At 42.0% G+C, this 24,940-nt stretch overlaps 1 protein-coding gene across 4 annotated transcripts in view; it reads right to left on the bottom strand.

The window, feature by feature from the left end:
* The window catches only part of AHI1 (Abelson helper integration site 1), an 862,008-nt gene that overhangs the window by 700,721 nt on the left and 136,347 nt on the right, over positions 1–24,940 (bottom strand). For all 4 annotated transcript variants that reach the window (XM_078649231.1, XM_078649230.1, XM_078649229.1 and 1 more), the window contains exon 7: positions 4,598–4,790. In XM_078649231.1, the coding sequence (XP_078505357.1) occupies positions 4,598–4,790 (193 nt within the window). The remainder of the gene's footprint in view (positions 1–4,597; positions 4,791–24,940) is intronic.

The following is a 24,940-nucleotide window of genomic DNA, read 5'->3' as shown; positions in this document are numbered from 1 at the left end:
GCTCGCCATTTTGAAATCATGCATAACTGAGACCAAGCAATGAAAAGGTTTTTTTTGTTCATAACAAAGATATCTAAAGACATTAGCAAAGGTGACCATGAGAAAATCTTCAAGATTCAAAAATTGGAATATATAATCAGGATAATTGGAGACGTGTGAACGTAATGATCATGAAAATTCATGAAGAATTTAGCTGTTGGACTTTAATATTGAATGTTGCTGCTAGATTAATTATATAATTAACTCTCACTGCACTGTAATCATTAACTTCATTTTAAACAGTTTTTTGGCATGCAGTGGTTTTTCCTTTCTGTTCCTCTGTTTCAGATTGTTTTGCATGAAGATGAATTGAATTTGGTGGCATTAGACATCAATATAATCTATGGTCTCACTGGGACATCATGTCATGGACAGATGCAAGTCAACCCATTGAAGAACTAGTTTAAAACTAGAGTGAAAATGAAAGTAGATGTTACCACAAGCTTCAATGAATTTCCAAAAGCTTGTCAAAAGACTGGAAAGCAAAATCAATGATAGTGTGAAACAATATTTTTCTAATTGTGATATATTGTACTTGTAGAGACACAAAGTTTGTTTTAACATTTTACACGTAATGCGTAAAGGACGTTTGACGAGGCCACATGTTAATGTTGTGAGCTAAGCGAAGGCGCCAAAATGCGCTGATATGGTCCACATGTTCTGGCGATAAACACTGTGATGCACTTTTATCATTTTCTCTGGTGGGGATAATTCTGAATTTATCAAGGGTGCGAGACACAATACTTTGACAAGGACCCGCCTAGTAGATCTTAGGTCTCCCTAGTTCTGATAGCAACCTTCTTTAGGATACATAGATATAGATATATATATACATGTAATAAAAAAGCTGAGTTTAAAGTGGCAATATAGTTAGGTTAGATTCAGAGACCTTAGCTTATGTTTAAAAACATCCTAGAACGTCACTGAAAAAAGCAAAGGTTAAAGTGATGTTGCAGTTAGGTGCTGAAACTCAATAAACAATGAAATATGCCAGTTATAGATTAAACAACCAACAGCAATAACTTGATCCCCTATCATGCACATGCTACATAACTGATGACATGAGTACCCTAAATTTCGCTTGTGCGCTTTCCTCAACCCATTGTTTTGTTCTTAAAACTTTACTAGGGGGTTTACTCAGTATTAGTTTGAAAATGATGTTGTTTAAATCGGAGTTACGTCCTTAATCATGTCATTTCAAATGCCACGAGTGATGTAGTATGTGCTAGCGCCAGTGTAGTTCGAGTTAGGTCAGAGCTTTCAGAGGAAGAGCATTGTTTGTTTCTTTAATAACGTTGGTGCTGTTTGACAAATCTGCATGAAGGTTTCCAAAAAAAACAAAATGCATCCACCACTGCTCCTTTGTTTGGCAAATTTGGTTAGAACGTTAATCAGAGACCATGGTTTTTGTGACTTGGTATAGTTCTATTCAGCAGTTTGAGAAATAGATATTTTAAGAGGGGCTTGGGTTGGGCACGAAGGGGTTAGCCCTCTGAAAATGTTGGGTAAACAAACCTTCACCCTCAGGCCCACGGAGGTAGGTGCAAAACCTGGCCTTAGGCCACACCTTGTACCAAATGGCTGCTGTACATGACTGAAGGCTGCGCGCACCAGAGTTGGCCATCCTGCTACAGGTAGGGTCAGGCCCAGACCCTGCAGTCAACCACTGAAGCTGTGCATGGCCAAAGGACATGTGCAGTGGTGAGGTGGATCGCTCACTCAGTGGGACAATTAATGCAGAGCCGTGGCACAGGCCAGCCCCTTAGGCAACCTTTCCACAACAGCATGTGGCCAAAGGGAGCTCAGTATCTGAAGGGTGGTCAATGGCTTCATTGAGGATGAATACTGTGCGCAGTGGGAGAATCCATTCTTGAGGGTCGTCTGCAGGCCCGTCCCTGCAGCCGATCCCACTTGCTGTGCACAATGAAGGCTGTGTGCACCAAGGGAGTAGGTCATTCACTTACAGGGGGATGAAGAGGTTGAGTGCAGAGAGTGACTGCATGCGATGGCTACACTCAGCAAAGCGGTTGGTTGCTCCCTTGAGGAGGGAGAGGTTGGGCACAGCTCCTGGTCTCCCAAAAACGTGGGTGACTACATAGAAATATAACACCTATGCAACTCCCTTTTAACGCAAAGTAGCTTAAACTTGTGCATACAGGTACTTTGCATTACTTTGTCCGGCTTTCCAATGTAAATTTTGTGTCATAATTGTTTATTGGAGTTCAAAGATAGGCAATTTCATAGGTTGCAAAACAATATAATAAATATAAATCTGTATGTGACAAATTTTGATTTGTGTTGGAAAGGAAATATGAGTCACAGGATCGGGGCGTATTATCGCCCCTGCCGAACGCACAGCTAAAATTGCCTGTTTGTAGGCCGTCCTCCAACTACACATAGTAAATCCAAGTAATTCAATATAAACCAGTTTATGCTCATTTTTGTTCAACAACTTTTTCATGTTTACTTTCCACACGCGGAGTGGATTTGCCAATTTCCAAGGTTTCTTATGTTAAGGCTGGGCCATCCGAACCGCTTGCACAGAACACGAATGAAGCAATTTCGTCCAAGACATTGTAGTTTATTCTAATACCCAATGCATTTCAGGCCTCTTGTGCCCTTCATCAGGGGTCACTGCAATAACAAATAATATGACCAATATTACCATTTACAGCATCAAGCGTCGTCAGAACAGATACATTGATGTACAATCCGATTTTTTGCAAAAGCGCCATTTCATTTAACAAACCTTTTATATTACTTACATAACTATTGTAAATCATGCTACTGGTTAGATTAGCTATCTTTCCCTGTTTGTTACCTCTCCCTCATCCTACTGTTAAACCTGACTATCTTGCAGGAAATATGACCATAATGTTTTACGGTGGTTTTCCGTTACAAAAGTAATGCAAAACCTGTGAAAGTGCTAGTAAATCTGGGCTCATACTTGTATGCTGCACAACATGGTGCCAAACAGTATTATATTTGCCATTTAAAATGTACAAGGAAAAGGGATTCTAACTAGAAACGTGTTTGGTTTTTTAAAGATAATCCTTTTTTGTAATTCTTTTCATTTTTTCAGTATCCAACTAAAACAACAATAAGCAGGGCATCTAAACTTGGATGGAAACAAACAAAAAAAAAATACTTCATGCAGTTTTTCTGATGAGCAGCCAATAGGCTGCTGCACTATGTTCTCCAACATAAATAATCTTTGCACACTTCATGCCATATAATGCGATGTTCGGCCATACAACTACATCAGAAGGAAGATAATCCCTAGGTTGCAGATTGTGGAGTATAGCAGATAATGTTGAGACTCCGTCATCCTTTTGATTTCTCCTCTTTGCTGAATTCAACTGGATAGTGTGCCCAGTCCATGGGGCTTGATTATTACAGATGTTCTGAATGAGTAATTTTTACAGTATCCAGAGAAAACTCCCAGTGAGAGAGCTTTCTGGTAACCTTGGCCACTACTTATAGAAAAAAAAACAACGGACTGTGGTGAGGTCCATGGCTCCTCCTGTTCTTCTTGGGAGTGGTCATCTTCTCTTTAATTATGCCCAGATCCCTCTGTCTCTTTAAAGTTGAATCCCAAACAAACCCCCTAGGCTCAAAAGTAAAATAAAATGGCCCATTCCAGCCTGCCCAAAAAATAAGAGCACATGAGGTTAGGGGCACTTTGAGCCCCCAGGTGCTCCACAGAGTTAAAGCTGGTCACTATTCCACTGAAACAACTAAGGTGTGGAAGCACCCAAGAACCAGGTATACCAACACCATAATTTATGCTGAGGTGGAGACGAGTAAAGCGGCAGAAGGATAACACACTGCACCAGAGGACGTGAAGTGTCAACACCGAAAGGAAAGTACCATCAAGATTTGGCAATTCACAAAATATTGCAGACACTGCCTAAAAGTTGGAGCCACTGGTGAAAAAAAACAAAATAATATTTTCCAAGCCAACTCAACAAAGAACACAAAGACTTAAAACAGGAAAGACATTTTAGATAAATACATTGAAAACAAATTCACATTTTAAAAAATAAAAAGTTGAAAACATTCATCAAAAATGTCAATTAAAATAGTCATGAATGATGTAATATATATGGTCATAAACAGGGTGCGACAGGGGGCACGTTATACTTAGTTCACTGAAGTGCAGAATTTCAGTGGTTTCTCGTTTTTGAAACGTTAGCTCTTTTCTCATTGCAATATTTAACTATAACATCACTAACTTTTGGTACTCTTGATTCAATAGACCACGATGTAAAGAATTCCAATGTAAGTTTACACAGCGTAACAACTGACAATCGTGCCAAGTAACTACACAGCTGAATGTGTATTATGTTCTGAAGATGTGACAATATTGAGCCAATTATTTCTACTGTATGCCTGATTATACAGACTACTCCTTAATTGTTGCAATTTCATTTGAAAAAATCTCTCATCACCGTGGTCATCACTGTAATTATATAATTAGATCCCTTGTTACACATAACAGCTAACAAAGACTTAAAAAGGCATTCAAGATGATTAACGGTTTGAATTGATACCTTACCTCAAAAAACAAAATAACTTTAGGACTGTCTTCATTTTCTTGAAGAAGATAACCCAATCGTTCATTGAAGACAATTTGTTCCTCCCACTGTGGAAGTGCTGTCTTAAATTGTTTGAAATCATAAGGCCGGGTCATTACTGGAAGAATGTGTTTCACCTTCTCTCCTTCAATAAAAGACGAGACAGCATCGCCACTGAAAAAAATAATATTTCATACATCAGCAAGATTATCTGAGGCAAAGTTAAAAGAGTAACACAATACAATCACTTGGGGTGGTGACTGACAGCCATGGAACGTTCTAGCTGAGGAAACAGTTGATAAAAGCAAAGGCTACTGCCTTGACCCAAGTATTGTTAACGCTTCATAAAAAAACTTTGGGGGCCCAACATTAGGCCCCATGATACAAGTAATCAGTGCCAAATTATTAACTATTGCATATAGGTTAGAAGCATGGTTAGAAAAAGAGGCTACACTCCTGATCAACTCGTTATCAACATCTATAGTAGGGATGTTTGCCTTCCGAAGAATAGTTCCCCTGCCCAGATTAGGCTGGAATTCGGTTTAACAAAACAATCCGCTAAAAGCAAAGGAAGAGTTGTGAAAACCTCAACTAAGGAGTACAAATTAGAACATCAATTATTGACAGAAATGTCGGACTGAAGCAAAAAGACAGCTGCATATACCTACCTAATAAGTCTCTCATTAATCTGAAGATAGAGAATTTATGGTCTACCCCAATGTCTTTCTCTACCTTCAAAAAAATGCTTACCAAAAGTGATAGAGCGCGCGAGGCCACCCGACCAACAGTTTTCGCCGTTTCCGGCTTCAGGGCCCATATACTTTTCAAATCACTATATACATCGATCAGGTGACTTCACGAGCTCTATCAAGTTGGTGTGTGTGTGTTCCCTGCTACCAAATTTCGGTGCACCCGACTTACCATCCACCGATGCGGGCGCCTAATGACCACAATGAATCAGGGAGCTAGCTGTAAAGGAAAGGCAGCAAAATACAAACCCAACCAATAACATTCAAATACTGTTTAAATGACCACGGACAACTGGAAGTTTTAAAATGTTTATCTAAATTCAATATTTTCTTGCATGAGGTACAATAAAACAAGGCAATCAATAACCAAGATAACGTAAATCACATAGGCAGAAAGAAATAATGACAGAGTAATCATCAAAGTACTAATAAAATGTAACGAGAAAATACTATGTAAGTCAGTATTATCTAGACAGGGATAGACTAAGTGTATGTGACTATAGAAGAGCTTATAATGAATAACACGCTTCACTTAAGGTGAAGGGGCCTTTGAACAACCTAGGCAACGAAGTTCTAGACCATATCAGAAAATGACACACTGCTATGCAAAATATAATTTCTAACAAATGAGAAGACATAGGAATAACTTTGCAAAATTATAAATGACTGTTCAATAGTTGCGGAAAGGCATGGAAATATAACATATGCAATGTTGAACTTTATTTAAGCAAAAGTTAGAAATTCAGAAGGTGCAAGAATTTCAAGAGGTTCAGAGTAATATTTACCTAGAAAAGGTGTGGAAACCAAACCCTGGCCACGGGTCAGTTAAGGACAGGAAACCCTCAAGGAAGGATACCCCTCAAAGGACAGCAGGTGCAGAATGGACACCCAGGACAGGACAGGATACCCTCGGAATAGGAATCAGGACAGGACCCTCAGGACAGGACAGCAAACCCTCAGGACAGGACCCTCTTCAGGACAGGACCGGAACCCACAGTTCGGAAGCAACGCCTGCGCTCCACCCGCTCTGCAGCTATCGATCAAGACCCCGATTGGGTCAGCGAACTCCCAGCTAAGTGCCTTGCCAGCACTTTAAGGTTCAGTAGAACCTTAGTCTATGGTCAAATTCGGACAGAGTGCTCCGCAGCGCTCTGTATCTTCAGTCACCTATTGAGTGCGTTGGGTCAGTGACAGGTCAGCTAAACCAGACAAGTCGGACGGTTCACTAGGTGAACCCAGGGTAGATATACAGTTTGGGGACAGTGTACCACCCCCCAATGTTGCAAAGTGTCAGAATCCCTCAATTTCAATTGGTCCTAAGGTAGGGTTTGGGTAACACACCAATCACAATACACGATTTGAAGCCTTCATTTACATATTTGGGTACCGCCTAGCAGATTTGGGGTTCCCATGAGCTAACTGTAGCGCAATATAACAATGTATCACATAAGGAGCCACATTCGCTGTTCTCGCAGGGCAGAGGTGACTTTCTCAGGAGCATCTCGCCCATCACTGCCAGCTGGCTATGTTCCATCAGCCAAGGTCCCTCGTGCTGCCGAATGTCGCACAGGCGCAGAAGGGACCTCCAATATGGCTCTCCTCTCACTCAGACCCCCATTTCCCGCGGTACATGAAAAGTAAGCGAAAACAAATTAATACATAATAATGTCATTATGAAAACACATCACAGGGTTTGTACTTTTAACTCATCATCAAGAAATAAACTTAATTGCATTAAATGTTAGCTACATTGACACGGACACAAGAGCAGTGGCACGAGCTGTACCACATGATAAGCACAGCTATGAATTACGCATGCGCATAACTTTCCCTCCACTTCTGCAGACGCGTCAGGACACGCGAGTGTGGCTGACGCATGCGCAGTAACTAAAATACAAGCGACGGCCATTTTTAAAAGGACACGGATTAATTCATTAGAAATACACATAGGCAAGCTTCGGGAACTTTACTTAAGCTAAATATAAACGTTAGTAAAACATACACGGGTTACCTTATTACACATAAATGAGGTTCTTGATTTCGGCAAGCCGCAAAATATGCAAAGCTTTGCTTCATCAATCCCCTCTTTGATGATATCTACTATCATCACAAATTATACTGGAACCAGATGCCAACTTTCTTTCACACTTTATAAAGTTCTATTTCTTCCAGCAACCGCTCTAACTTTTCTCTTTCAGTTTTAGCAGGGTGAGAAGTTTTCACCTTTTTGTATATCTGATCATTCACTTCCTCTAATTCAATCTCATCCACACTTCGTTTCACTCCTCTTGCATTTACCTCGTGCTTTTTGGTGCGCTTGCGGTATTTACAGCATAAGAAAATGGAAAGTATAATAAGACCTATAATACCAATTGGCATCAGAATTTTGAATAATAAGCTTTTACCTATGCTAGCAAGCCAATGACCTACATTTGAGAGACCATCTACCAGTCTCTTCCAGGCACTATCAACCTCGAGTGGTTTGAGTTCCTTTGCCAAATTAGTAATGTTTTTCACATATCTTTTGATCTGTACACTTTTATCCGGAATATAAGTGCAACAATGTTGCGCCTTCAACATCCGGCAGACTCCGCCCTCTTTCGCTAATAAGGTGTCAAGAGCAAGTCGATTTTGTAAAACCATTGATCTGATCGCAACCATTTCGGTATTGACCAGCAGAAATCCATGAGCTGTTTCAGTAGACAGCACATCCACTATAGTAGACAATTTGCAAATTCTGTGAGTGTTCAGAACCACTCCCACTCCAGGTATCAGTGCACTGAAAATACTACCCATAATTTCACCTATACTTTCTCTTTTACTACGCACTAAGCCATTAGTATCTTCATTGCTTCCAGCTTTTCCATTCACATGGTATATTTTCGGGAAAACAATGCCAAAGTAGCAGCTCCCATACCAGTGATCCGGCAATTTGAAATAAGCCTTGTCCCCACAAATATAATAAATTCCAGGAAACACAGGCTCTGACCCATTTTTGAAACCCCAACCTCCAATTACCTTGTAATTATGTTCGCATTCACTGGAACCAATGAAAACATTATTATAATAGCTAGTCTTCTCGCGGTGAAGACATAGCTTGCCTTTCTTTTCAAAATCCAGCAACAGAGCAGGACCCGCTCCACCAGATGAGGTGCCTTCCATGTTTTCTGCCCACTTTGGCTTTTTCTGACTTTCGTCATTAGCCTTCTTCTGAATTTTAATTCTCCTTTTCTCTGCCATGTTCAGGAACATCTTTTCCTGCTCACGCAAAGAACAAGTCAAGTTATCTCTGTGTGCGTCTGCTATGTCAATGTTCCCTATAGTCAGAAAGTAGTCTCCCATATATCTTATGGTGTCAGTTTTGGTATGTACAGGATTCAAGTTCCCACGTATAGGAAGTTCAGAAAAGATCACGTCATTGTTAGAGTAATAATACTGTAACGGTCCCCTTTTGTAAAATAAACTAGCTAAAATGCTACAGGAAATTCCATATGTTAATGGCAGATGATGGTATGTCACGCCTTCAGCCACCGAAGTGGGTAGCTTCATGCAGACATAGCAATCTTCAATTTCCATAGTCTCTACATAATGTATTAACAAGTTTGCGAAAACATTCAAATGTGTCCTGTTTTTCATTCCATGATAATGTAGTCTTTTCTCATCTGATGCTTCTAAGTCTCGTTTAGTTTGTCTCAATGCTCTCTCATGTCTTTCTACACTCTGTGTTGTCAGCTCCTCATTGTCAGTATTTACAACTTCAGTAGGGACAATGTTAGTATCTTTACTTACAGCAAAGGGAATGAAAATTGTTAATCCTATCCAGATAACTATCAGCACTACTACACTACATATACACACCTTGCAACACGTCTTAAAACGGCTGCAACTAGGACTACCATTCACTGTTGAATCAGACATTTTGGCTCAGTAGGAGTGTTCTCACCCCTCTTTTTTTTTTTTTTTTTTTACACAACTAGCTTACTTTGTGCAAATTCACGGTGGTTCGTCTTCCTCTTCAGCTGAGTACTCTGGGACGGGTTCTCCGTCGCTCACGTCAGTTATATCAAGATCTTCAAGTTCTTCCAAAACCAGTGTCCATTCAGGAGACTTGTACTTTTTGTTTTGCCTTTTTATTCGCTCACTCCTTCTTTTGGAAGAGTCTTCTTCTTGTTCTGCTATTCGAGCACTTCTTCTTGCTTCTGCACGTTTTTCTTCCACTGTCTTTATCCTTAGTCTCAGTCTTTTTACAAACCTAGGCTCAAGGTTGTTTCTTTTCTTTAGTCTCTTAGTCGGTACTTGGACTTCACTTTCTTTTCTTATTCTCTTGTTCTCTTTATCTTGTGGTAATTCTTCTCCACTTTCTTCTCCTACTTCCCTTATCTGGCTAGTTCCAGGGCTAGCATCAAATTCTTCTGCCTGGTTACTAATCTGGCCTTGTTCAGGAATATTTTGTTTTTGGCTTTCAATTGTCTCTGTTTCTGTTTCTGTTTCCTGAACCCGTTTTTCTAACCCTATCTGATCCTGTTCAAGCACTTCGATCTCTTGATTTTCTTCTGCTCGAACTATTACTCTATGTCTAGTCTGTCCCTTATCCACATCAGGAGTTAATGGAGGAGTATCAAACACTTGTTCTGTATCCTGCACGTGTTCAGTATCGGGCACTTGTTCAGTCTTATTCACTTGTTCTGTATCAATCACGTGCTCTGTCCCTGTCTGACCTTCTCCTTCCTCAGTTTTGATTTGAATCTCAAGTGGCTGAGGTTCTTCGCCTGTGCCTTGCTTTTCCTGACTAGTCCACTCTCTACCTTCACTAAGTCGTTCTCTTGTTCTGATAGGATCTTCGGTCAGATCAATCATCGGTATCCATTCTTCTGGCCATATGCTTGGCAGCTCGTCTTCAGCTACTCCTGGCTCAGTTTCCTGGACCTCTTCAGCAGGCTGGTTTCTTGGCAGTTCGCAGTCAACTACTCCTGGGCCAACGTCTGCTGTTCCTGCAACCTGACTGGTGCTGGGCTGCTCGTTGTCAGTTGCTACTGGTCTGGCTTCTTCAGGGTCCTCTGCTGGTTGCCCTGGTTCTTCAAATCCTTTGTCTGGCAATACCTTCTGGGTGTGTCCGGCGTGGATCCACTGGGGAACACCTGCGACTTTTACTGCAGTGGTTGTCACCAGGATTACTTGGCGTTTCTTTCCCCACCTTGGTGCCAGACAGCTTGATCGAGTGTGCTTCTTTATTTTGACCCAGTCTCCTGGAACCAAGTTGTGGAGAGGAGTCGTTGGATTAAGGATGCCGTCGTCTCCAATCTGGCGAGAGATAGAACGCACTTGGTCACCCAATCTTCTGCAGTATTCAAGCACCAAATCATCAGTAATGCTCAACAATTTGCTTCCTGGCACCCATGCTTGTCTCATCACTCTTCCCATAATGATTTCATGGGGACTTAGGCCTGTCTTACGGTCTGGAACACTTCTCAGTCCCATCAGGACCAGGGGCAGGGCCTTCACCCAGGTCATGCCAGTAGCATCTGTCAGTTTTGCTAGTCTGTTTTTGATAGTTCCATTTACTTGTTCCACTATTCCAGAAGCCTCTGGGTGGTATGCACAATGGAGTTTCTGCCTTATTCCGAAGGCCTTACAGAGTTCAGCCAGTATGTCATTCTGGAAATGTCCACCCTTATCTGATTCAATAATGCATGGTATTCCGAACCTAGGTATCAGTTCTTTTAGTAAACACTTCGCTACTGTCAGTGCGTCATTTTGAGGAGTAGGGTAAGCTTCTACCCATTTTGAAAATACGCAAACAATGACAAGGACATATCGTTTCCCTTCACACCGGGGCATGGTGATGAAATCAACCTGTATCTTTATAAAGGGACCCCCTGATCTCCCAATCTTGCTCAGCTCAACCATTGTCCTTTTGCCTGGGTTCATCTGTTGACATGACAGGCACCTCTGGCAGAGGGACTCTGCTACCTTCCTGAACTTCTTGCTGTACCAAGTCTGTTGAAATACTAGAATCATGGCATCCCTACCAATGTGTGATCCTTCATGTATTAATCTTGCCATTGTGCCAAGCAAGTGTCGGGGTAACACAGGCATACCAGTTGGGCCCAGAATCACACCATCCACACGTCTCGGTCTACATCCATCCTCTTTCCATTTCTCTCTTTCTTGCCAAGGAGCCGACTCCTGCCACTCTCTCACCTCATCCCATGTAGGCACTTCCTCAAACACCTGAAGCTGGCAGCTGGTTCCTGGCCCCCCTCGTTTTGGATTTACAATATACCGATCTTTGGCACACCATTGAGCCACTCGATCAGCATAATCGTTTCCCAGAGATACTCTGTCCATGCTCCTTTGATGAGCAGTACATTTTACCACTGCCAGTTCTTTGGGCAACTGGATGGCCTCTAAAAGGTCATGAACAACTTTTGCATTCCGAATGGGAGTACCTGAGGAAGTCATGAATTCCCTCTGCAGCCATAATTGGCCAAAGTCATGCACAACGCCATAACAGTACTGACTGTCAGTATACACTGTTATGCGTAAGTCCTTCCCAATTTTGCAAGCCATTATCATGGCTATCAATTCGGCTACTTGTGCAGACTTGATGTTATATAGGTAACCTGCTTGTTCAATTTTTGTGAAAGACACTACTGCATAAGCAGCACTCAAGCCTCCTAATTCATGTCTTAGGCAGGAACCATCCACAAATAGTTCTTTATCATGCTCAGGCAATGGTACTTCTTTTATGTCTGGGCGTGGCTTGGTACTGAACTCTGTCAGATCAATACAATCATGTTCATCATCATCCCCACCTTCCATTTCCAAGGGGTCGGGGAGTAAGGTGGCAGGGTTCAGAATACCGCACCTAACAATGCTCACATTTGCTGCACCCACAAGAATCCTCTCGTATTTAGTCAGCCGACTAGGGGTGAGATACTGTGTTTTAGTTCTGGTCAATAGGATTACCACTCCATGTGAAACATACACGGTCACAGGATGTCCCATGACAATGGACTCACTCTGCTCCAAACTTGCACAGGTAGCAGCTACTGCTTTCAGACAGCCTGGTAACCCAGCGGCTACTGGGTCCAGTGTGGCAGAGAAATAGGCCACAGGCCTCCTGGTCGTGCCATGTTCTTGAGTCAGGACTGACAATGCGCAATTATCGCGAGTGTCACAGAATAGTGCAAACTCTTTGGAATAATCTGGCATTCCCAACGCAGGGGCTGTACACAGACAATTCTTCAATCTTGTGAAAGCCATTAGACTTTCATCGTCCACATCTGGCATTCCTCTCGTGGTCATTTTTATCAAGGGCCTGGCTAAGGCTGCAAATCCTAGAATCCACTGCCTGCAGTACCCTAATACACCCAGGAACATTCTGACATCTTTTTGAGTACGGGGCAACTGCATTTTTTGAATTATTCTCACTCTTTCTGAAGTGACTTTTCTGACACCCTTTTCTATCTGGTGTCCTAGATATTTCACTGATTTTGCACAGAACTGTAGTTTGTCAGGGGCCACTTTATGCCCTTTCTCACACAGGTGATTTAGGAGGGCAATGGTGTCAACTACACAGTCCCTGTGACTTTTAGACGCCAATAGAAGGTCGTCTATGTACTGCACTAATACAGAGTTCCCAGGTAAGATCAAAGTCTCTAGACATTTTTTCAAGATCTGATTAAAGATAGAGGGACTCTCTGTATACCCTTGAGGGACCCTGTTCCAACAATACACGTGACCCTCGAAAGCAAATGAGAAAAGAAATTTGCTGTCGGGGTGCAGGGGTATCGAAAAGAATGCATGACACAAATCAATCACAGTGAACCACTCAGCATCCCAAGGAATCTGGTACAGAATTACTGCAGGGTTCGGGACAATAGGGCAGCAAGGAACTACAATTTTGTTAACCTTTCTCAGGTCCTGCACTACCCTATACTTGCCACTAGGCTTTTTGATGCCCATAATCGGTGAGTTGCATGGGCTGCTCATCACTTCCTGTATGATGTTTCCTTCCAATAATTTTTGTATTTCCAGAGTGACACCTGCTTTCACTTCAGCATTCATTCGGTAGGGCCTAGTGTTAGGATATACTGCATTGTCCTTGATGGCTATTTGTATGGGGTCCACATCTTTCATCAACCCCACATCCTTTCCAGTGAAATCCCACACCTCTGGTTTTACGGCTTCCTGTAGTTCTTGGGGCAAGTCCTGCAGGGTCAATCTTTTAATTTCTGAGTCAGGTCTAAGCAACAATAATTTATAAATGCCGTCTTCATCTGGGGTCTGTATTTCAACACCTTTTGGTGTGCAAAAGATGGTACAGTTCATTTTGCACAGCAAATCGCGTCCCAGTAAATTTACTGGACTGGTGTCACAGACGACAAATCTATGCATCTGTTTAAAATTTCCAATTGAAATCTCCATTGGTTCGGTAACAGGAGTACTAATCAATTGATTAGATACACCTACTACTTGGATATTTTCTCCCGAGAGGGGTAGGTTTGGAACGTCCACTGTTCTTACAGTAGAACGGGTAGCGCCAGTGTCCAACAGAAAGGTGACATCATTTCCGTCAACTTTTCCTTCAATATATGGTCCAGACTGGTCTACCGGCAAGGAAGCGCCAAGTACGCACTCCTCGTCCTCCCCTCTCAGGCCCCGTCAGTCCTGATCATTACAAAGGAAGGTATCATTCAGCAGATACTGCGAAGTTGCTGTATTTCTGTTCTCCCCGCTTTCCCAAACCTCTATCTCTTCATTTTCTGCCTGTCTTCCCCTGTATACCTGTTTGGGTGCTCGAGGCACCTGAACTGTTTTTACCTGGGGTTGAGTCTTTCTTGGTCTTTCTTTCTGCGTCTGTGGAATTAAATCAGGAGTTTTCTCATTAACATCGACTAATTGGGGACACTCGTTTCGCCAGTGTCCAATTTCGCCGCACTGATGGCAGGGAAATTTTTTCATAGCCTCTTCCCTGCTAAATTTGGGCCGGGGCTTTCCTCCACCCCCTCCCCCAGGACTTTTGTTCTCAGCATTTTTAACCATGTTACTCAATTGTTTTTCCTGTTGTTCTGCGAGCTTCACCTGAGCCCACATAACCTTCTCCTTAAGGGCCTTTTTCTTTTCTGCCATCTCGTCCTCGCAGTACTTAGCGTACCGCAGGACCTCATCCATTTTCTTAGTATGCCAACAGATTTTATTGTCTTTTATCCACTGACAAATTTCAGGTCTTAAACCATTTACAAACCTGTAAATAAAGTGCGTCATATCCTTCAGGTCGATGTTATCAATACCACTGTATGTTTTAAATACCTGCAATAACCTCTCATAGAAAGAGTGCACTGTCTCGTCCCTTTCCTGTGTTGTTCTATCTATTTTTGTCCAATCAGTTTCCTTAGCGGGCACCTTTTCTTTCAAGTGCTGAATTACCTGCTCATATTTTCGCATGACTTCCTTTGATGGCTCCCCTGTTTCCTTGTTTCTGGGATACTCTTCGCTGGGCCAATCTATGTTTATTTTACACTGGGTCCATAAATCTACTGGAACCACAATGTCGAAAAACCCATCCAGGTCTTTCCACAGACATTTTTGTACCTTCACGAACCTCTCCACCTGCCGGTACCAGTCAACTGGTTTCTCTCGTAACTTTGGAAAATCGTTCGTGAAGGACACAATATCCTGCCTAGACCAGGGGACATGCACATATTTCCCTCCTGGAACTTCGCGCATGGGGCATAACTGCTCAGGTTTTTCTACCTCTCTTAAAGCAAACTCGGGAGTCACTTGTCGGGAGCGAACCTCTTCCCTCTTTTTCGCCCACCTGCTTCTCCATTTTTCCACATCTCCCCATTTCTGCAGTACCCCCATTAATTCTTTAATCTGCAACTTCTTCCCTGCCACATTCAGGTGTTCTATATCTTTGTCTGAGAAGTCTGCTCTGTACGGTTTCTGTAAGGGCTTGGATTTTGAGATATCTACCCCCATACTAACTGCTGTTTCGGTCAGTTTTTCATGGAGCACTCTGGTGTTCCTAGTAAAGCTTTTACATATGAACGACAATTCTTCCTCAGAGTAGGTATTCAAACGATCCAACCCCACATTTCCTGCCATTAATTCTTCTATTTCGACCCTCAGCTTGTAGAGGTCTAAAGGTTTTGTTTGCGGAGTCTGTTTCTCTAATTCACGACTCCAACTCTCAATTTCATCCGGAGTTACCAGAGAGACATTCCTAGTACCGGTTGCTGTCTCTAATTTAATTTCTTTTGTATTAAAAGGGTTATACCTCTGCTGTATTCCCTTTCCAGTCTGTTTGTTTGGCAATTCCAAGAATGCAACTTCAGACTCGCACTCACTGGACTGATCATCTATGATGATTGGTTCCTGTCTCGGGGTTGCTATGACTGGGGTCATGACTGGAGTAATCGGATTTCCCTGACCATTTCCGTATAACGGGACCACCGGTCCAATAGTTACTGGAATAGTCAATGCCTCAGGACTGGTATTTATCTGAGAAATTTTCTGAATTATTTCTGTCCTTTGTCTAGCTAGAGCCTCTTGCTCCTTTTCCACTAGTACCCTTCTTAAAGTTGTGTCATGTAATATCTGTGGGGTCAATGGAGGAGTAAAACTCGGGGCAGTAGGATGCGTTTCACTTGGTCCTCCCCCATAATTTGGTTTCGGGAATAAAGTTCCAGTATTAAAGGACCTGCGCTCTTCCCCATATGGAGGTTGAACAAAAGGCAGTCCTGAATTCGAGGGTTTCTCTTCGCTTTCATGCAAGGGTCTGGGGAAAAAAGTTTTCGTACGTGGATATTTTTCTTCCTGACTTGCGGGCACTTTGGGATATATATCCCTTGTTTCCGCCAGTTCGGGTTTCTCAGGATAGGGTAATACTTGACCACCCCCTCCCAGTCCCAGGGACCTGTCTTCTTCCTTTAGGAAGTGGCGTCGGGGAACATCTCCTACACTGGAAGGTCGGGTTCCCTCATTGTAAGGTGGCGGACTTCGGGTACAGATGTCATCTATTAGTTCATCATCTGAATCCCCCAGGGCCCCCCAATGCTTACATTTTTCAGTACTTTTCTCACCTGCTCCAATGTTATGACATGCAGGCATCATGGGAAACAGACCCTCAACAATCATGCTCTGCCTCCACTGTTTCATCCTTTTATCCCTGGATTCCTGTTTCTGCCTGGGGTACCACTTGGTCAAACCCTTGTCCATTCGGGGTCTTTCTCTTTCAAAAGCCTCAATCTCCCATTCCTCTAATGCCTCATACTGCGTTAGTCTCGGTCTGGGATGCAGTTCATTCATTCGGGTTCTTAAATTAAATAAGATCCTACCATTGAAAGTACCATCTAACGGAAAAGCCAATACTCCGTCATCTTTTGTGTACTTCACCCAATTCTCCAACCACACACAGGTATTGTACCCTCGGTCAAACATCATGAATGAGGCAGGAGTATTGGGTGCTGGGACAAGAACACCTTCCCTAGATTTAATCGGTTTGTCCGTTTTAAAATAATTTTTCACCTTATTTACAAGGGACATTTTTCTCTTGGTTCCGTACATAATATCGTATCTGTTAGCCTTCCACTGATCCCTTTCAAACCCTAGATGCCTTGGATCAGGTCGCGTCTCTGTAGTCCGCGAGTGCCACATACGACTTCTACGCTAACTTTGTTTACAAACTACCTCCAATCAGAACGCTCTTCAGAAAATTCGTGCAACCAATGGGTGCGCGACACAAAATAAGCTCCGCCAATGGGTGCGCGGCCCCTTCGTGAGACAGTTCCCACGCTCCGGCGCTCACCCCTCCTTTACAATTTTAGCTCCGCTACCCGCCCGCTGCGTCTACCAATCCCAGCGCGACACAGAGTGACGTCAGAGGCGCTTCGCGACTGACTCCCTCCCTTCACAAGGTAACGGAAACTTTCTTTCTTTTAAAGTGCTCAGTGCTTGGTTATTTTACAACAAATACACATTCGCCACAGTGCTCAAGTGTCTAGACAGAGAAAGAATTCTTTTACAGCAAGTAAACTACTTCCATTTACTTTTCACTCGCTGCGGGCAGATCTCTTCCGCCTACCCTTCACTCTAGCATCGGTGAACCTGTTATTCCCCTAGACTCATCCACTTCTTTCCGGGATATATTCCGAGTTTAAGGTTTCTCAGCGGACCCCTCTGCTTTCACGCTAGCTCCGAGGAACCTGCTACTCTTCCGATGTGACCCTTACTAGGTTACGCCACTATGGGAATTTTGCCAATGAACCCCGTTACTGTCATTTATTCACACATGTATTCAGAAAACCCTAGTTAGTGCTTCCCGGTTATCCTAACCTGCACCTAACTTTCCTCGAACCTGTGACCTCAGGACAATGGATTCTATTCACCACTTGCCCTTTCAATTCCCCGGGGAGTTCGGACAACACTTAACTAAACGATTGACAATTGCATGGATTAGTACATATAACAATATAAGAACAAGAAAAATAACAATACAGCAATTCATGAATTTCAGCAGCGTATTCACAAGAGAGTGATCAGTTCCCTTAGAACAGCCGCTCTTATAGCAGCATTAATATAATAGCAGCTTCCGACTTAACTAGTCCAACTAATCCTGCCTAACCTTTAGCTAGTCCCTAACCATCCTCTAGCTACCAGAAAACTGATAGAGCGCGCGAGGCCACCCGACCAACAGTTTTCGCCGTTTCCGGCTTCAGGGCCCATATACTTTTCAAATCACTATATACATCGATCAGGTGACTTCACGAGCTCTATCAAGTTGGTGTGTGTGTGTTCCCTGCTACCAAATTTCGGTGCACCCGACTTACCATCCACCGATGCGGGCGCCTAATGACCACAATGAATCAGGGAGCTAGCTGTAAAGGAAAGGCAGCAAAATACAAACCCAACCAATAACATTCAAATACTGTTTAAATGACCACGGACAACTGGAAGTTTTAAAATGTTTATCTAAATTCAATATTTTCTTGCATGAGGTACAATAAAACAAGGCAATCAATAACCAAGATAACGTAAATCACATAGGCAGAAAGAAATAATGACAGAGTAATCATCAAAGTACTAATAAAATGTAACGAGAAAATACTATGTAAGTCAGTATTATCTAGACAGGGATAGACTAAGTGTATGTGACTATAGAAGAGCTTATAATGAATAACACGCTTCACTTAAGGTGAAGGGGCCTTTGAACAACCTAGGCAACGAAGTTCTAGACCATATCAGAAAATGACACACTGCTATGCAAAATATAATTTCTAACAAATGAGAAGACATAGGAATAACTTTGCAAAATTATAAATGACTGTTCAATAGTTGCGGAAAGGCATGGAAATATAACATATGCAATGTTGAACTTTATTTAAGCAAAAGTTAGAAATTCAGAAGGTGCAAGAATTTCAAGAGGTTCAGAGTAATATTTACCTAGAAAAGGTGTGGAAACCAAACCCTGGCCACGGGTCAGTTAAGGACAGGAAACCCTCAAGGAAGGATACCCCTCAAAGGACAGCAGGTGCAGAATGGACACCCAGGACAGGACAGGATACCCTCGGAATAGGAATCAGGACAGGACCCTCAGGACAGGACAGCAAACCCTCAGGACAGGACCCTCTTCAGGACAGGACCGGAACCCACAGTTCGGAAGCAACGCCTGCGCTCCACCCGCTCTGCAGCTATCGATCAAGACCCCGATTGGGTCAGCGAACTCCCAGCTAAGTGCCTTGCCAGCACTTTAAGGTTCAGTAGAACCTTAGTCTATGGTCAAATTCGGACAGAGTGCTCCGCAGCGCTCTGTATCTTCAGTCACCTATTGAGTGCGTTGGGTCAGTGACAGGTCAGCTAAACCAGACAAGTCGGACGGTTCACTAGGTGAACCCAGGGTAGATATACAGTTTGGGGACAGTGTACCACCCCCCAATGTTGCAAAGTGTCAGAATCCCTCAATTTCAATTGGTCCTAAGGTAGGGTTTGGGTAACACACCAATCACAATACACGATTTGAAGCCTTCATTTACATATTTGGGTACCGCCTAGCAGATTTGGGGTTCCCATGAGCTAACTGTAGCGCAATATAACAATGTATCACATAAGGAGCCACATTCGCTGTTCTCGCAGGGCAGAGGTGACTTTCTCAGGAGCATCTCGCCCATCACTGCCAGCTGGCTATGTTCCATCAGCCAAGGTCCCTCGTGCTGCCGAATGTCGCACAGGCGCAGAAGGGACCTCCAATATGGCTCTCCTCTCACTCAGACCCCCATTTCCCGCGGTACATGAAAAGTAAGCGAAAACAAATTAATACATAATAATGTCATTATGAAAACACATCACAGGGTTTGTACTTTTAACTCATCATCAAGAAATAAACTTAATTGCATTAAATGTTAGCTACATTGACACGGACACAAGAGCAGTGGCACGAGCTGTACCACATGATAAGCACAGCTATGAATTACGCATGCGCATAACTTTCCCTCCACTTCTGCAGACGCGTCAGGACACGTGAGTGTGGCTGACGCATGCGCAGTAACTAAAATACAAGCGACGGCCATTTTTAAAAGGACACGGATTAATTCATTAGAAATACACATAGGCAAGCTTCGGGAACTTTACTTAAGCTAAATATAAACGTTAGTAAAACATACACGGGTTACCTTATTACACATAAATGAGGTTCTTGATTTCGGCAAGCCGCAAAATATGCAAAGCTTTGCTTCATCAAAAGAATTTGGCAACAGTCTCAGCAGAAGACAAGCAACATTGTCCAAACACACACATGCCTGCATGAGTTAAAACAACTATATGAAGGTAGGCCCCACCCAATCCTAAACTGTACTTTCGCCAGAAATCTGAAATATAAACCATTGCAATTCTGGAGGGTAGGGTTGCCAATACTTGAATGCACCCCGAAAGAGCTACAGACCACTAGGTTAGAATCCTGCAGACTTTGTAATAGCTACAAGAACGCTGTTGTCTACATAGTTTAAGCCCAGAGTTACAACATGACACCTGTGCCCTTTTAAAATATACATATATTTTTTTAATGGGGCTCCGCTCATGTATAGACAAGCGGTGGCTGCATGTCCACAGGTCACACATCTACCTTTGGCTGTCCGGTTTGTAAAGTTCATGAGTATTACAGAAAGAAAGCTAAAGGAGATCTCTATAACAAATGATGCTTGACCTTCTAAAGGACCTGGAACTTTCTTCCTGGATAGTAGTGGCACAAGAGCAGCTGAACTCAAGGACTATTCCAAGGGGATCACAGCTGATCCATAAGTGGGAGTTGATTTTTAAATATAGGCAACTTGACTAATTTCCACATTGTACTTTACAATAATGCTGGTTTTATTTTGTAGCCCCCTGTATTTTATTCAAGTATGTCGATAATAATGTATTTTATATATGAATTTGCTATAGCAGGGCTTTTCTCATTCTTAATGATTTTACTTATTCCCTTTTGCATAAATGGAAACATTTTGCTGTAAAAACGAGTCTCAAACTTCTCATCATTTCCAAAAATCCTTGCGTTGCTTTTAGAATGGTTTTAACTCTTCAGAGCCCGTGCTTTATTTATTGTGGTTACACTAAGCTCACGCAGCACTTTTATCGTTCGACAACCAGCACTTGCACTTTCTTATATGACAGCTATGATAGATAGAAATGTGATTTTTAATATTGAACTCATGTATGGTTTTAATTAACTATGTCATGACATAACTAAAAGTCAAGAAGTAAATGAGACAAAGAAATCTTTGGCACGCAACAGAAGGACTTTAAAACTCAAAAGTACAAAAATGAAGCCGCAAAACTGCCTCAGTTTGAGGAAACACGAAACATCACATCAGCTCCAAAATAATGTAACTGAGTGAAATATTCCTTTTGGGAGGAAGGTCCCAGATACCTTCAAACCACGAGCCCCCGTAACAACCATGACTCAGACATCGGAAGCAAAACGAGCATCCTGCAATGCTAATTTTATTTGAACTCTAAAATCCATGAGAAAATAAAATGGTGGCAAAGCCATCAAAACAAAGGGATCCACCTCTGGACCTCACTGGATCTTCATTTGAGATACATAACCACTTTGTCATACATCAGAGAAACAGTGAAAACAAACCACTTCAAGGAGATTTTGTGCATGAACAGATTGTATTGGGGCCATCTCCTGACCCTCTTTTGGACTGGGCTTTACAATACAAATGAGATATCCTTTCTGCTTTACCCGGTACTGATCATTGCTGAATCGGTTACTGAAACTTCAAACTGCTCACCAACTGTTGCAAAGTGGCACTGGGGAAAGGTTATCAGTTAGCACTTTATAAATCAACCCAAAAAATATAGCAAATAAATATGGTAACAAACACAACATTAAAATAATAAGTTCCTGGAAGGCGCGCGCAGCCACGCTCAAGATGGGCTCCGCCTAGTGAAGCTCTGTATTGCGTCGGAACGCCGATACAAATATGCGGCTTCCACAGTGATAATTAACTTGGAAACAGGCTGGTATCACCATCGGAACATGCCCTGCATTGTTTGACAATGCGTTTATGCCTTTTGAGGGATGTTTTCTTGCTTTTTGGAGAATTTTGCGTTCTAAGATTTTGCTCTCTTCAGAAGTGAGTTATCTGTGGCACGCTTTTCATACTTCCCACCTATCTACTCATTTATTGAACTTATCTTGATTATTTTTGGCATTGAGAGATTGGGGAAGTTGACTGTGGAGATTTTGGGCTTGCACACGAAGCAGTGAAGTGGTTCTTCTTTGTCAGTATACAACACGGACATGTTTTTTTTGTTGGCTGCATGTTTTTCTTGTCTGCGCTTTCACGATGTTTTTCATCGTTTTACTATGGGCAGAAGTTGAAATTTGCTGCACTCAAATACAAGTCATTCATTGACCCAGAAACAGGCAGGTATTACGAGCGGCTTTGTTTGGCAACGTTTTTATGCCTTTTGAGGATCTTTGTCTTACTTTCTGGAGACCTGAAAGCTAAGCTTGTGTGACGGCCACCATTTTGTGTTCCAGGTTTGTGTTCTTCTCAGAAGTAAAATCTTAGTGGCACGCTCTTCATACTCCACACCTCTCTCCTCATTTGTTGGACATATCTTGTTTATCCTTGGCATTGTGAGGTTGGGAAATGCGTTATATTTTTACTGTTGGTTGCATCCTTTTCTTCTCCACATTTTTCTCAAAGTTTTTAACATTTTCTATGGGCAGAAGTAAAAACCTACTACACTCAAATAAAAGTAAAACTGTTTAGACCTATATAACTGACTCCTCACTTACTGCCCCTCCCATGGACAGTTTGCTCTCTGCAGTAGGGATGTCTTAGTCTTCTTCCTCTAGGTCAGTACCTCTGCCTCTGTCAGCCTCCAAGACGCAGACAATGCCTACAGCTACTAAACGCCTCAAACAAGACCCACCTTCTCCTCCTAAACCTCCAACTCCTGTATCATTAGATACTATTTTGGAGGAGATACATGCTCTACGCCCATTCATTGAGGAGACTAATACTCGATTACAAGTGATGGATAAAAAGTGGTCATCTATGGAATCTAGGCTCTCCTTGGTGGAACAACATATTAGTGATGTTCAGGATGCTGCTGTTAAAATAGCGAAGTTGGAAAAACACATTTCACTGCTTAAAAAGTCAGCAGAAGACCTTGAAAACAGAAATAGACGGAACAATCTTCGTTTATATGGACTTCCAGAGGGCCTTGAAGGGAATGAACCGGTCACTTTTTTCACCTCCTTTTTTCCCAAGCTTCTAGATCTTCCACCTTCAACTAATTTGAACATTCAGCATGCTCACAGATTAGGCCCTCGTCTCTCTTTCGCGTCTGCTCCATCAAAACCTCGTGGAGTGATTCTCCTTTTCTTGCAGTTTACAGACCTCATCCAAGTATTACACATGGCTAAGTCTAAAAAGCATCTCGTTTGGTCTAGTGCTAACTTGTTTATTTCTCAAGATGTTTCTAATGCAACGGATAAACGACGGAAGGATTTCCTTGAACTACGACCCGCACTACGGGCCCCAGGTGCACAATATGGGCTTTTTCATCCTTGTCTTTTTAAGATGACCTTTCAGAACAACACATCCACCTATGATGATCCTGCAGACTTGAGGAAATGTATTCATTCGCACTCCACTTCGTCAATGGAGATTCCTGGTCTTTTTACTGTTACTTGGCTGTTATGCTAAATCCTGATATCTGTTTTACTAATGTTTGCTTCCTTTATAGGTTGCTCTGTAATTTATGATTTTTCTCACCTGTTTCTTTTGTCAATTCCTCTGTAGACCTTTTGGAATCCAGTTACTTGTTTCCCTTTTATCGTGTTGGTATCCCGGCGTGATACCTTCTCCCTTGTCGGTTGTGCAGTCTTCATTTGTTGTCGCCACTCCTTTTTGTTGTCCTCCTCCCCCCCTTAAACGGTACGTATTACAGTCGTCATCTTGACATGTACTGTCGTCTCTGGTTATCTTTCTTCTCTTTTCTCCCCCAGTATATGATCAAGTCTATTTTTCATCTCATATTTATCTCTTTTCCTATTCTTTTCCTTTTTTCCCCACTACTGACAGTCATATTGTTAGTCATAAATTATCTCTATATTTTTCTTACTCTACATTTTGGCTTTGCCTTCTGCTCTTCTTAAACTACTTCATTACTGTCAATTTCATTGCTTTCTACTTCTGGTCTTTTTCTTGCATTCAAAATGGTTCCAACTTCTCTATTCTTCCTTTTCTATTATAATTTTCACTGGAGATTCTACCTTACAACCTTCTTTTTTCTTTTTTCTTTCTATTACTTTGCATTATTATTGATAGTGTGATTGTATATGTAATTCATTTAATTTACATTCAAAGTTATTTCATGGAATGTAAAAGGTTTTATTAATCCCATTAAGAGGTAGAGAATATTATTCCACCTTGCTACATATAACCCTGACTTAGTCTTACTGCAAGAGACTCATTTGACAGAGCCAGAAGCTCTGAAATTTAAAAAGCAGTGGGTGGGTTTAGTCTTAGTATTCCCCATGAACACAAAGAAAAATGGGGTAATTATTCTTGTTCATAAACGTTTGAACGGAAACTGATTCAGATGGTAGATGGTTAGTAGTTGAGTTGCTTATTAATAATATTTCTCTTACAGTTTGTAATATTTACGGTCCAACTCAACCAGACTCTTCTTTTGGCCTAATATCACAAAAATGCATTCAACATGATGAATTTTTTATTTTGGGAGGTGACTGCAACCAAGTTATGGACCCTTTCATTGATCAACAATCCCAGGTCAATTTTATTCCCCACAAGACCCATAAACAATTTCAAGACACAATATCTCAGCCTCATCTTGTAGATAGAGTAGTTTCTTACCTGTAACTCCAGTTCTGTAGTAGGGGTATCTCTGTTATAGTCATAATCTAGTGAATAGTCCCGCCCATGTGCGTGGACCCCGGAGCAATCAAAAATAATCTCTTAAGCTGTCTTCTTTGCAGTCCTGCATAGACACTTAAGAGAGAATTAAGACAAATAATGCAGCCTAACATAT

This window comes from Lissotriton helveticus, chromosome 6 (assembly GCF_964261635.1).
Source record: "Lissotriton helveticus chromosome 6, aLisHel1.1, whole genome shotgun sequence".
NCBI lineage: Eukaryota > Metazoa > Chordata > Amphibia > Caudata > Salamandridae > Lissotriton > Lissotriton helveticus.
This window is presented reverse-complemented; position numbering and strand designations above follow the sequence as displayed.